Source organism: Vombatus ursinus, unplaced genomic scaffold, assembly GCF_900497805.2.
Source record: "Vombatus ursinus unplaced genomic scaffold, bare-nosed wombat genome assembly UNPS02011334.1, whole genome shotgun sequence".
Lineage (NCBI taxonomy): Eukaryota > Metazoa > Chordata > Mammalia > Diprotodontia > Vombatidae > Vombatus > Vombatus ursinus.
In genome coordinates, this window is record NW_020951112.1 from 2,550,246 (window position 1) to 2,562,889 (window position 12,644).

The 12,644-nt window shown below is 39.4% G+C and overlaps 1 protein-coding gene across 1 annotated transcript in view; it reads left to right on the top strand.

Annotated features, from left to right (window-relative positions):
- The first annotated feature begins 6,300 nt into the window (after nucleotides 1-6,300).
- LOC114038536 (sodium-coupled monocarboxylate transporter 1-like) overlaps nucleotides 6,301-12,644 on the top strand; it is a 38,347-nt gene continuing 32,003 nt past the window's right edge. The window contains exons 1-2 of the mRNA XM_027855832.1: nucleotides 6,301-7,039; nucleotides 12,453-12,518. Of these exons, the coding sequence (XP_027711633.1) occupies nucleotides 6,689-7,039; nucleotides 12,453-12,518 (417 nt within the window). The 5' untranslated portion in view covers nucleotides 6,301-6,688. The remainder of the gene's footprint in view (nucleotides 7,040-12,452; nucleotides 12,519-12,644) is intronic.

Below are 12,644 nucleotides of genomic sequence, written 5' to 3' on the forward strand. Positions count from 1 at the left end.
TAGAGATACTCATGCTTTTGGACTGAGTTCAGACCTGAGGGAGCCTAGCCTCTTAACAAGAGAGGTTAGACTTCCCTTTCTTATACCCTTTGGCTAATTATACCTCTCCCCTCATGGGGAAAAATGACTTTAGGTTTTGATTCATGTCTATGTATCTCCAAAGATACAAAGAAAGATACTCAATGTACTTAGATAGACAGACAGACAGACAGACAGACAGAAAGACAGATAGATATAGCATAAATGTTAAGTAAGTAAATACAAATAGTCCAAAATAAACTTACTGAGCCTTAAGGGAAAATTTAAAATGGGGAAGAGAGAAAACCTAGAATCCAAGGGGATTCCTTAATGTATAATTCTTACATAGCTGTGGAATGGCTGAACAGATTGTGGCATATAAATGTAAGTTTATATTATTGCTCCATAAGATATGATGAAAAAGATAATTCCGGAGCATTCTGGGTCATATGAACTAATGCAGAGTAAAGTGAACCAAACCAAGAGAATAATTTACATAAATACAAGAACATTTTTTTCACTTTGATATTATTTTCAGTTCCAAGTTATCTCCTTTCTTCTGTTCCTCTTTTATCCATTGAAGAAGTAAGAAAACATCCAGAGGGAGAACTATGGAGTCCGAATGCAGATCAAAACACACTATTTTCACTTTTTTTTGTTTTTTCTTTTTCACGGTTTTTCCCTTTTGTTCTGACTCTTCTTTCACAACATAACTAATGCGGAAGTATGTTTAAAATGATTGTACATGTATAGCCTATATCAGATTGCTTGCTGTCTTGGGGAGGGAGGGAGAAAAATTTGGAACTCAAAATTTTTTTTTATTTTAAATTTTTTTTTTATTTTTAGGCAATTGGGGTTGAGTGACTTGCCCAGGGTCACACAGCCTAGTAAGTGTCAAGTGTTTGGTCAGAGACTGGATTTGAACTCAGATCCTCCTGACTTCAGGGCCGGTGCTCTACCCATCGCACCACCTAGCTGCCCCCTGGGAACTCAAAATTTTACAAAAATGAGTGTTAAAAACTATCTTTACATTTAGTTGGGAAAAAATAAAGTACTAGTAAGGAAAAAGAAGAAGCAAGAAAAACAAAACCCATTACAAGGATATATATATATATGTATATATACATATATACATATATATATATATATATATATGTACTTGTGCAAAACAAATTTCCACATTAGCTGTGAAGGATAAAAACATTGTAAAGTAAAACACCTTTGAAGGACTTGAGAACTCTCATCTAATCAATGACCGACTATATCCCTGTAGGACATATGATGAGGCATATTATCAATTCTTGACAGAGACGTGTTAGACATGAAGTACAGAGATGTATATTTGTGGACATGGCCACTCTTTGGATTCATTTTACTATACTGTTTTTATATGTTATGAGGGTTATGGGAGGTGGGGGGAGGAATCAGAAGGGATGATAGAGTTAGCAATAGTAATGCCAAAAAAAAAAGAGGGCCATTTTAATACTTTTAAAAATTTCACAGAAGAGAACAGAAGGAATCACAGACCAGAAGGACAGCTTTGAAAGTAACTTGTAGAAATTGTTATATGTGTCTTTGGAAAAAGAAAGTGATATGAAATGTAGATTCACAGTTTCATATAGAATCCTCTTTTTGCATGTAATACTTTTATTTTGTTGTTTAGGTTCAAAATAAAATAATAAAATTTAAAAGAAAAAGCAGAAACACCTATTACTTAGTTGCCAGTTATGATCAGTATTTAGCTTCACTCTACAAGATTATCTTTAAAAAAGTTTTTGTTATCTCAATAGTTTTCGTGTCTTTGGGGGAACTTCCAGCTTAAATAGATTCTTTGACAAATGACCTTTCTAAGGTAAAAAGAATTATACCAAAGAGCAAATAATCACTCTCAAGTTGACTTTATGAATCTGGGTTTTCATATTTCAGAGTTGATTCAAGTAAAACGTGCCTGCATTTCTTCTGTGACACGAGCAGGCTTAAGGGTGGTTTTTGCTTAATGTGGTAGCAAAATATTGTGATGTGCTCTTTACCAAGAGTCTCCTGCCTAGTAGTAGGGCATGTAACCCAACAATAAACACTTGCTTAAGTGATTATTAAATACCAGGTGCAAAGAAAAATATATATACAAAGACAAAAATAAAATATTCCCTTTCAGGATGTTTAGAGTCTAGAAGAAAAACACTTGTACATTATAAGTATGTGTAAAATACAGGCAGAAGGAGAGGGATTCCAATAGTATATTCAGGTGAATTTGTGGATAAGAAGATTCTCTCTATTATTGCATGTTGGCACCTTCTCTAGTGTTAATAATTACCTAGAGCACCAAGAGGTTAAGCAATTTGACTGGCATTGCCTGCTTGCCTGCTTGCATCAAAGATGCTACTCATCCATAGATCTCCTTGACTTTGAGGCCAGCTTTATCCATTTGCCTCCCATATGCAAAATATATACAAAATTAATACAAGGTAATTTGTAGGGAAAGGCACTAGCAGCTAGAGGGGATCAGAAAAGACCTCATGGAGGAGGGAGTAATTGAGCTGAGTTTTGAAGGAAATTCAATCTTAGATGAGGAGGAAACAGATTCTAGTCATGGGGCACAGCCAATGCGGAGGAACAGAGATGGAAGATGAAATGTGGATTTTCATCAGATTATCCTTGGTGTAAAAAAGTACTCAACCTAATCTTTCTAACAGAAATGATTGAGTCTCTCATTATCACAGAGGATTGTCACTATTTCACATAAGAAGAAAGTCAATTATATGGAAATGTTTAATATGATTGTACATGTACAGCCTATATCAGATTGCTTGCCATCTTGGTGGGCAGGGGAGAGGAAGGGAGGGAGAAAAACATTTGAAACTCAAAATCTTATAAAAGTGAGTGTTGGAAAACAAACAAACAAATAAATAAAAATTAAAAAGAAAGGAAGAAAGTCAAGAGGAGAAAGACCCACAGAGAGTTCGGACTAGAATGAAATCAAGGCTCAGACATTATGCTTCATGTGACTGACTTCAAATTTCTGGGAAACATTTGTTCGCCTGCCAATCCTAAAACAAGGAAACCAAAGTGGAAATAAACACAATGTAATAGAAATTATGAAAAGCTTTAGAACATTACATCCCTCTCCCTCTGCTTTCTTCAGAATTAAATGCTACATGTGACTAGTTTAATGTATTTTTTCCCTCAAGGAGACATTTTCTCCTTCCCCTAGAAAGCCAGTGATTCTCCAGTCTTCAACCACACAGAAATAAATGTCACTTTTACTAAAGGATAATTGTGCCCTTAATGACAAAAATCGTGTCTTTTTATGGAGTTACCAAAATGGTGGGTGAGTCGAGGCTTACCACAGTCTCTAAAGAAATAAGGTTGTGAATTCCCTAAAGGATAATGGGAAGACACGTGATGGGAGTGAGCAGGCATTGATGTATTACCAAGGAATGATGTCAGGGAAGTGGTTAAAGGAAGGTGTCTGTGGAAAAAGTGAGGGAAAAAAAATCATAAATGAAAAAGTGAAAGTGATAAAAAAAATAGGATGGTTGAGTCATCTACCAGGAAGAGGAGAATAACTTGTGGAGAACTCTTGAGGTCTTCTGGAATTCCCCAAGTGTCAAGAGATGTAAACATAGGTTCTCTAGGCAGGTTAGGTAGTTTTTCCATGAAGGATTTGAGGATATGAACAAATGTCCCTCTGGATGGGCAGGAATGTTTGAGTCTGAAACACTGGAGGGAGTACCCACATTGTGAGATTATAGATCCATCAGTCTATCAAAATAACCAGAAATCTGCCACTGTAAGTAGGCACCAGAGGAAATCTACCTTGTCTAGAGAAAAGACATTGGAGGAGGTGGAAGGCTCATAGACAGTTTCAGAGATGAGAGCTCTTGGGTATACACTACTGAATACTCATAAGTACAACATCCCACTTTCCACCCCAAGCCCTTCCCATTCTAAACTTAACTCACACTGCCCAGTTGTATCTGACATCTTCAAACTATAATGAAATCATTTCCATCACAACATGGTAATTTCCAGTGCAGAAATCCACATCCTGGTTTCTGATGTCAGTATTAGTGAAGAGATCAGTCTTAACCAGCAGAAGTAAAGACTGAGGATTTTAAAGAATTCAGTTTCAACCACCCCAAAACACCATTTATTTCTGTATTTTCCCCACCACAAGTAACTTCCATCCCCCTCAGCTTTGAAAAGAAAGGTGATTTTTCTGCACAAATAGTTACTCTAAGGTCCAATTTCACAAGAGCAGACAATCTCAGAGTCAGAAGGGATTTCAGAGGTCATTTGTTCTAACTACCTGATGCAGCACTTATCGCAGTGCCTAGCACATAGTAGGTGCTTATTAAATGTTTATTGGCTGACTACCCAGAATATTAGGGAAGAGGGCATACAATAGGGGGAAGAAAGATGGACTTAGAATCAGAAAGCATCTGTTCAAATCTCTGTTCTGACCCTGTGGGCTCTTGGGCAATTGTCTTAACCTTTGTGAGCCTCTATTTCCCCTTCTGTGAAGTGAGAGAGTAGGACTGGATAATCTTTAATGACTTGAAATCCATGATCTTGTGTCTTCTACAGTATTGCTGACAAATGGTCATCCAGTACTTATGCAATTCAAATATCAATGTGCATTTTACATCATTATGGGTAGGTATAGGAATGAACAAGCATTTATTAAGTGCCTATTACTATGTGCCAGATTCTAAGCACTTTAAAAATATTATCTCATTTGCTCTTTACAACAACCTTGGGAGGTAGATGCTATTATCATCTCCATTTTACAATTGTGGAAACTGAGGCAAACAGATTTTAAGTGACTTGTCTGGGGTTACACATCCAGAAAATTTCTGAGACAAAATTTGAACTCAAGTCTTCCTGATTCCAGTACTCTATCCAATGCACCATCTCACTGCTAGAGTATTCCTAATAACTATTTTTTGCAGGTTTCCCCATATTTCTGTGTGTTATTCACCTATGTCAATCAGTTCATCAACAAACATTTACTAAACACTGACTATTTGTCAGACAGTGCATATTTGTCCTTAGGATCTTCATTGATCCACTTGACGTTAGTTTAGAAATCAATGTCAGCAAATGCAACCATCAGTCTCTTTCTGTTGGGATCCCAGCTGATGATCTGTGGGCAGGGAAAAACACATTGTGGTTGCACAGTAGAAATCAGACCAAACTAAAAGCTTCTATTAAGTATTTATCATTCTCTAGACACCCCAAAAAATGTATATGAGTATGGAAAATACAAAGACAAAAGTGAATTAGTCCCTGCCCTGAAGGAGTTTATATTTGAATAGGGGAAACTTACATATAGAAATGTAGACATAATATTTACAAAATGAATACAAGCTAGTTTTGGGAGGGAATGAACTGGAAGCTGGAGGTGGGGAGGGAAATCAGATAAGACTTTATGAAGAAGATGGAGATTCAACAGAGTATTGAAGAAATCAAAGATTCCAAGAGATGGAGGTGAGGAAGAAATGGAATCAGCCCCAGTCTGAGCACAGACTAGATGCTTAGTCATTTTTTGTAAATTTTAAAATTTATTTTAAATTCAATAGAAAAAAAGAAAAAAATGCCATATACAGAGCAGAACATGAGAGAAGATTCAGTATAAAACAATAAATTTCCTTTTCAAGAAAACCTATATAGTAAATACTACACATTGTTTTCAAAGCTGCCCAGATTTTCTTTGCTACCTTGCAGGTTTTCTTTTGTTCTCTGCCCTGCACTTTTTACTTTATTTTTCCCCTTCTTTCCCCCCCCCCACTCTTAGTCATTATTTGTTGAATGTATTCATCATAATTTGTCTTAATGGGTTTTGACCTCAGTCGGTATTAGATGAGTTTCTGACAAGATTGTAAACCGATTCTTTGGAAATTAAGCAATATTTGAACTACTGTAACCCTAATCCAATTACACACATTGTCTATTTTGTAATTTGGATCAAAGGTAGGCCTGACAGGTGGGGCCTTAATAAAAACCGGGCGACTGGGGTTTATTTTCCCCATAATGTAGGTGGTAGCATAGGTAGGACATAAGTCTTGGACCTACCTTCTTTTCCTCTCATTTAAATGTGCATATCCTACTTCCCTAATTGAGTGGCCAAAACTTTCATTTCCTTGTGGTTAGCCAGGGAAAGTTCAAGGAAGTAGGTCTTCCCACAGTGGCCACCAACCCAACACCCGGCATTCAAGCCTCCAGAGTCTATAAATTCCACTTCTGTTCGTTGACATCCAGCAAGCTGGCAAGTGAAGAGCCCAGCCTCAGTGGAGCCTAGAGAGACCGCCCAATAGCGCAGAGCAGACGGTTCCTCTGAACCCCAGTCTCCTTCTAACTCTGCGCTCACACACGCCTCTCTCTCTCTTACCCAATCAGACAGACACCCTTGTGGGTGGACAGCTCCCTTCCTGATTCAGAAGGATTCTCAGCTTATGTCATCACCCGTCCAGCACTACCCTCATAGAGCAGAGGCGCCTTGCTTCAGCAGCCTGGGCCACCTCTACGACACCTGAAGTAACTGGGCTAACAGAGACCGACAGACCGGTCAGCCCTGCCTGGCACTGACAGCCGTAATCTCGGGAGCAAAGCAGCCACCGCGACGTGGGCTCTACCTATTTGCGGAAAAGAAAGTTTTCGCAGCGCAGCCATGAGCACCCATCAGGAAACTGGGACCTTCGGAGTGTGGGACTATTTGGTGTTTGCCGGAATGCTGTTTATCTCTGCAGCCATAGGCGTTTACTACGCCTTCTCCAGAGGCGGCCAGCAGACTCCGAAGGACTTCATGATGGGCGGTCGGAAGATGACGGCAATGCCAGTGGCGCTGTCCCTCACCGCCAGCTTCATTTCAGCCATCACCGTCCTGGGTTCGCCCTCTGAGGTCTATCGCTTCGGGTCCATATTAAGCTTGTGGGCCATCAGCTACGTCTTAGTGGTTCTCATCACTGCCGAGGTTTTCCTCCCAGTCTTTTACAGGTTGGAAATTACCAGCACCTACGAGGTAAGGCGATGTCTCTGCACATCGCACATCCTTTTTCGGCTTAATGAAAGTGTAGAAGAAAGCTTATCGTCTGCCCAACGTCACTCTTTTAGGCTAGAGCTTTCTCATTGTGCTCATTGAGAAGAGTTCAACTAGATGACCTCTAACACCGCTTCGGCTCTAAATCTAAAAACTCACTCCTCTTTTCACAGATGGGGAAAGGGGAAGACAGGAAGCTGTTTTGTGTAGGGGCAACTTCACAGGCAGGGCATAGATTGATTGCTGAGACAGGCGCTACTGCATCATTGTCTTGTAGAAGCCAAACTGAGGAAGTTTAGGTCAAAGCCCACCTCCCTTCACTCCCAGCCCAGTCCACTGCTCCTTCTCACTAAATTGGGATAGTAATTTTATTTGCACAGTCTACTCTAACTCTGATTTGGAGCATAGTGTCTCTGGAGCAAAAGTGCTAATTTCAGGGGGTAGGAGATAACTCCCTAAAACAATCAAAACAGCCTACTTCCTTCTGAGTCAATAAGATTGAGGACAATTAACTAATCAAGGTCCTTCTTTAGTGCCCCTCTCCCCAAGAAATTGTTGAGAAGCAAAGGACATGACTTTTGATATATGGGGAGTCAGCAGAGGGGACATAAAAAGCTCTAGCTTTGGAGTAAGAAGACCGATGATATTTGCTAGTGTGTAAATAAAATTACTATCCCAATTTAGAGAGCTGGGCTGGGAGTGAGAGAAATCACTCTGCTCTTTCCTTATAGCTACATAAAGGTAGTATGGTTCACTGGATAGCCATGGAGTCAGAAAGATGAGTGTTCGAGCCTTGCCTCTCACTGTGAGCTCTTCTGTTAGACTGGGAGCTACTTGAGAGTGGAGCCTGTTTTTTGCCTTTCTTTGTATCAGCAGATTTTAGCGCAAAGCTTGACTTATTGTAGGCCTTAATAAATGCTTATTGACTGACTAAAATATTAGCTGTGTGATCCTGAGCAAGTAACTTAATATCTCAACACCCCCAAGCAGCTCTCTAAGATGTTAAGTTACAGAGTCTTGAACTTCATCAGTGAAGGGAGTTTCCACACTTCTGTCTCTCTCCTTTGATGAAATCACAGGTCTGGACATACATACAGATATGCCCCAGATCTAGAAAGTACTTTAGAAAAAGATGCCAAGTTTTTGCATTTTTTTGTCTGTGCCGTATTCCTTTGCTGCAAGCTCTGGGATTGTTTTCTCTATTTTTTAAAAATATCTTCACTAGTGCCTAGAACACTGCTTTGCATCATAGATTTTTTTTTTTAACTGAACAGGACCTCAGAAGCTTAAGAATTAAGCACTTAAGAGTTTATTGGCCTCCAGTACACAATTGATGCTTAATTACTTATTTGTTGGATTGAGATAAAACACAGTAATTGCGGAGAGAAAAGGGAAAAAGGCATTTGAAAGTCATTTCGGGAAGCTCATACTTTTTTTTTTTTTTTAGGCAATTGGGATTAAGTGACTTGCCCAGGGTCACACAGTTAGTAAGTGTCAAGTGTTTGGTCTGAGGTCAGATTTGAACTCAGGTCCTTCTGACTTCAGGGCTGGTGCTCTACCCACTGCACAACCTAGTTGCCCCTCATACTTTTTAAATTATGGGGTAAAACATAGTTTGACGCCTTAGGGAGCACCACCTACAAATCAAACTAATATTTATCAAGGATTTCCTTTGTTCAAGGTGCTGTGCTAGGGATATAAAGAAAAAAATGAAAACAATTCCTCTAAGGCCCTCCCTAGACCTTCCTCATCTCTTTGTTTTTTTTTTTTTAATTTTTCCTTCCTCATCTCTTTAAAAATTTTTTAAAAAAATTTCTGATGTGATATAATATCACCCTCTTTGTCTAAATCATGTACCCATTTGGAGCTTGTCTTGGTATACAGTGTGAGATGCTATGCCACCTAGTTTCTGTCAGATTGCTTTCCAGTTTTCCCAACAGTTTTTGTCAGGTAGTGAGTTCTTGCCCCAATAGCTGGGATCAAACATTAGACTACTGTGCCCGTTCCTCATCTCTTAATGAATACATTGTAACTCAACAGAGTGTCTTCTGTTTCATGCCACATTGCAGTACAGGAGTCAGCAACTCTGAGTTACTCGAAGTGTTTGCTTTAGATGAGAGAACTGATGGACAATGTGAGTTCAGGTACCTCAGAGGGCAATGTGGTTCACTAGAAAGATTCCTGAATTTGAAGCCAATGAAACTAGGTTTAATTTTTGGCTCTGCCATTTAGCACCTATGTGACCTTGGGCAAGATGCCTAACTCTACAGACCTCAATTTTCTCCCTTATAAAATGAATGAGTTGGATTAGACCATCTCTATGGGTCCTCCCAGCTCCAAACGTATGTTCCCATAATCCCAGCTGGTGTTTAGGGGCAGGGCACAAAGAGCTAGGGAAGTTAAAGTAGAAAACTCCTCCTCCTACTCCTGTTGGACAAGGCATAGTAAGAAAGCATCATGATGTCATGAAAAATGCATTGCATTTGGAGTCAGGAAACTTGAGTTCAAACTAAGCTTTTCAGTAACTTAGTTATTATATGGTCATGGGTAAGTCACTTCCTTTCTTTGGGCTTTTTAGTGTTCTTATCCGTTAAATGGAAGGATTGAAGCAATGTAATAGGTATATGTGGGATCAAGCTGGAAGGGATCTCAAAAGCCATCCCTTGTATCCTTAATCCTGTTAGCCTAGGATACACATGTAAGGTGATATTTCCAGTTACCATGTCATAATGGCCAGGACTACATTTAGGAACTGTATGGTTCTTTACATAGATGAAGGGTAGGTTGGAATTTCTCTGAAATTAGTCCTTCCCTTGGGATGGTTAGTCTTTCCAAATGAGAAAACTTTTTATTGGCAGGTGGGAGGATGTGTAGAGCAACAGTTGGCACTAGAGAGATGGTCTGGTCCACAAGACTGAGTAGTTGCATTCCTGATCACTCACCACAGCACTTATCTCAAACCTTTTCATCCCTCTTCAAGTCTCCCATGGCTCCTCCCCCTTTCCACTCTCTCATCTAAGAACCTTGCCTCACATTTTACTGAAAAAAAAAGAGGTCATTTGCCAAAAACACTCTCTTCTCCCCCTTTCCTCATCTCACATCTCCTAGATGTCTTCTGTCACCATCTCCTCCCCTTCACTCTTACCTCCCACGAAGAGCTGGCCCTTCTCATTACAAGGCAAACCTTTCCACACGAACAAGTGACCCCATTCCATCGCATCTTCTCCAGCAAATATCTGGATATATCTCCCTGTGTTATCCCTACTTTCTCACTTATCTTCAGTTTCTTGCTGTCTATTGGCTAATTTTCCACTACCAACAAACATGCCCATATCGCCTCTATCTTCAAAAAACCTTTATTTGTTCTGTTCATGCCTGCTAACTATCATCTTATATATCTCATCTCTTTCATGGCTAGCCTTCTTGAGAAGGCTATCTCCAACAGATGCTTCCATTTCTTTTCTTTCATTGTCTTAATTATTTACAGTCTAGCTTCCAATCTCATTCAACCAAAAATTCTTTCTCTGAAGTTACTAACAGTTTTATAATTGCCAAGTCTAATGATATTTTCTCAATACTCATCCTTCTTGATCACTCTACAGATGTTGATATTGTTAATCACTCTCTCCTCCTTGATACTTTTCTTTCTAGGCTTTCATGTAACTATTCTCTCCTAGTTCTTCTCTTACCTATCTAATCACTCCTCACTCTCCTTTCCTGGATCTTTCTCTTTTCTTCTCCCTCTCTACTATTTCACCTGGTGATCTCATCAATTCTCATGAATTCAATTATCATCTCTATGTTGAAGATTCACAAATACACTTATCTAGTTCTAACATCTCTGTTGACTTCACATCTTCAACTGCCTATTGAACATTTGAGACCATTTGAGCTATGGGGGTGTTGGTGGGAGTGGAGAAAGCATTTCCAAATGTATAGAAGCTCCAGAGGACAAGAGATGAAGATATAGAGAGTAACCAAGGGAGTAGTAGGAAATAATGCTGGAAAGATAGCTTGGAGCCACATGGTAGAAAGCCCTGAATGTTCAAATGTGGAGTCTGTATTTTATTTTGCTTGGCAAGAACTGGAGTTTGTAGTGTAGGGGAGTGGTATTATTGGACCTGCACTTTGGGAAGATTGTGAAGGATTAACTGGAAAGAGGTGGGAGAGGGGATTCAAGAAAGGAAGACAAGTTAGGAAACCATTACAAGTTAAGGTAATAAAGGCAATGGCAACAGGAGTGGAGCTAGAAAGGGGGCATGGGTGTTCAAGGTAGTGTAGAAATAGAAATGAAAGGTTTGGATTGGGATGAGGGTGAGAAAAGGGATGCAGAAGTTGGAGAAGATTTTGAGTTTGGGTAACTGAGCTTACCAGAAATAGGGAAGTAAGGAGAAGTTTTTAGCTTAGCTTAGTGAGCTTCCAGTTCTATTATTGGCCTGTGGGTCTGAATTAACACCAGCCTATTATGCAAATATTGCCTTTGTAGAGAGCAGGGGTTCATAATCTGGGGTCTGTGAATTTGTGTTGTTTTTAAAAGGACATTTGAATACCTGTATTTCAATATAATTGGTTTTCTTTTTTAAGTTTATGTATTTTATTTTCTGCATTTAAGAATAGTATTCCAAGAAAGGGGTCCACAGGCTTCACCAAACTGCCACAGAGGTATCCATGTCACAAACAAAGGTTAAGAATCCTTGTCTAGAGTTCTACAGCTTTCAAAACTCCTTCCTATAAAGGATCTAATTTGATCCTAACAGCAAATGTATAAGAGAGGTGGGGCTGACATTATTCCTGGAAGCTTGCCCAGGGCCCCACAGCTAGTTAAGTGACAGAGCCAGATTTTGAATCCAGATCCTCTGACCCCAAATCCACTGTCCCATACCATTAATTGTCCATTCATCTTTTCTCTCTTGACCCAAATCACACATGTAGTGTGTGCTACAAAAAGTAGCTGATTTGAGATTCAAACCCAGGTCCCCAACTCCTAATCCTGTACTCCCCCCCCCCAAGATATATTCTGATAGAGAACTGTGCTATGGAGAGGGAAAGAGGGAGGAAGGGAGGGAGGGAGAGAGAGAAACAAAGAGACAGAGACAGAGACAGAGAGACAGAGACAGAGAGGCAGAGAGACAGAGAGAGAGAGAGAGAGAGAGGTTATGATTGATCAGCTAGGGAGGCAGCTGTGCCAATGGAAAGGACAGTGGACTTGGTGTCTGAGTTCTTGAGTTTAAATTCTGCCTTTACCACTTACTACCAGTATAACTTTGAAGTCGGACATAATCTTTGAGGTCCTTTATAGCTTGAAATCTATGATACTATGATAGCGTGGGACACTGCTATGTGAAACTATTGATCATGCATATCAACCATTTTATCTTTTAAATTATTTTTTAAGTATTTAGAGCTTCGTTTCAATAAACACATTCGCCTCTGTGGAACAATACTCTTCATCTTTCAAACGGTTAGTAATTCTCCAGAATCCCTTTTATTTTCTAAAAATAATATAATGTGTTTTGGGAAACAAAGTACTTTGGGTTTTTGTTTGTTTGTTTAGTGTTCCATTTATATCATCTGGGCATCTGTTTTT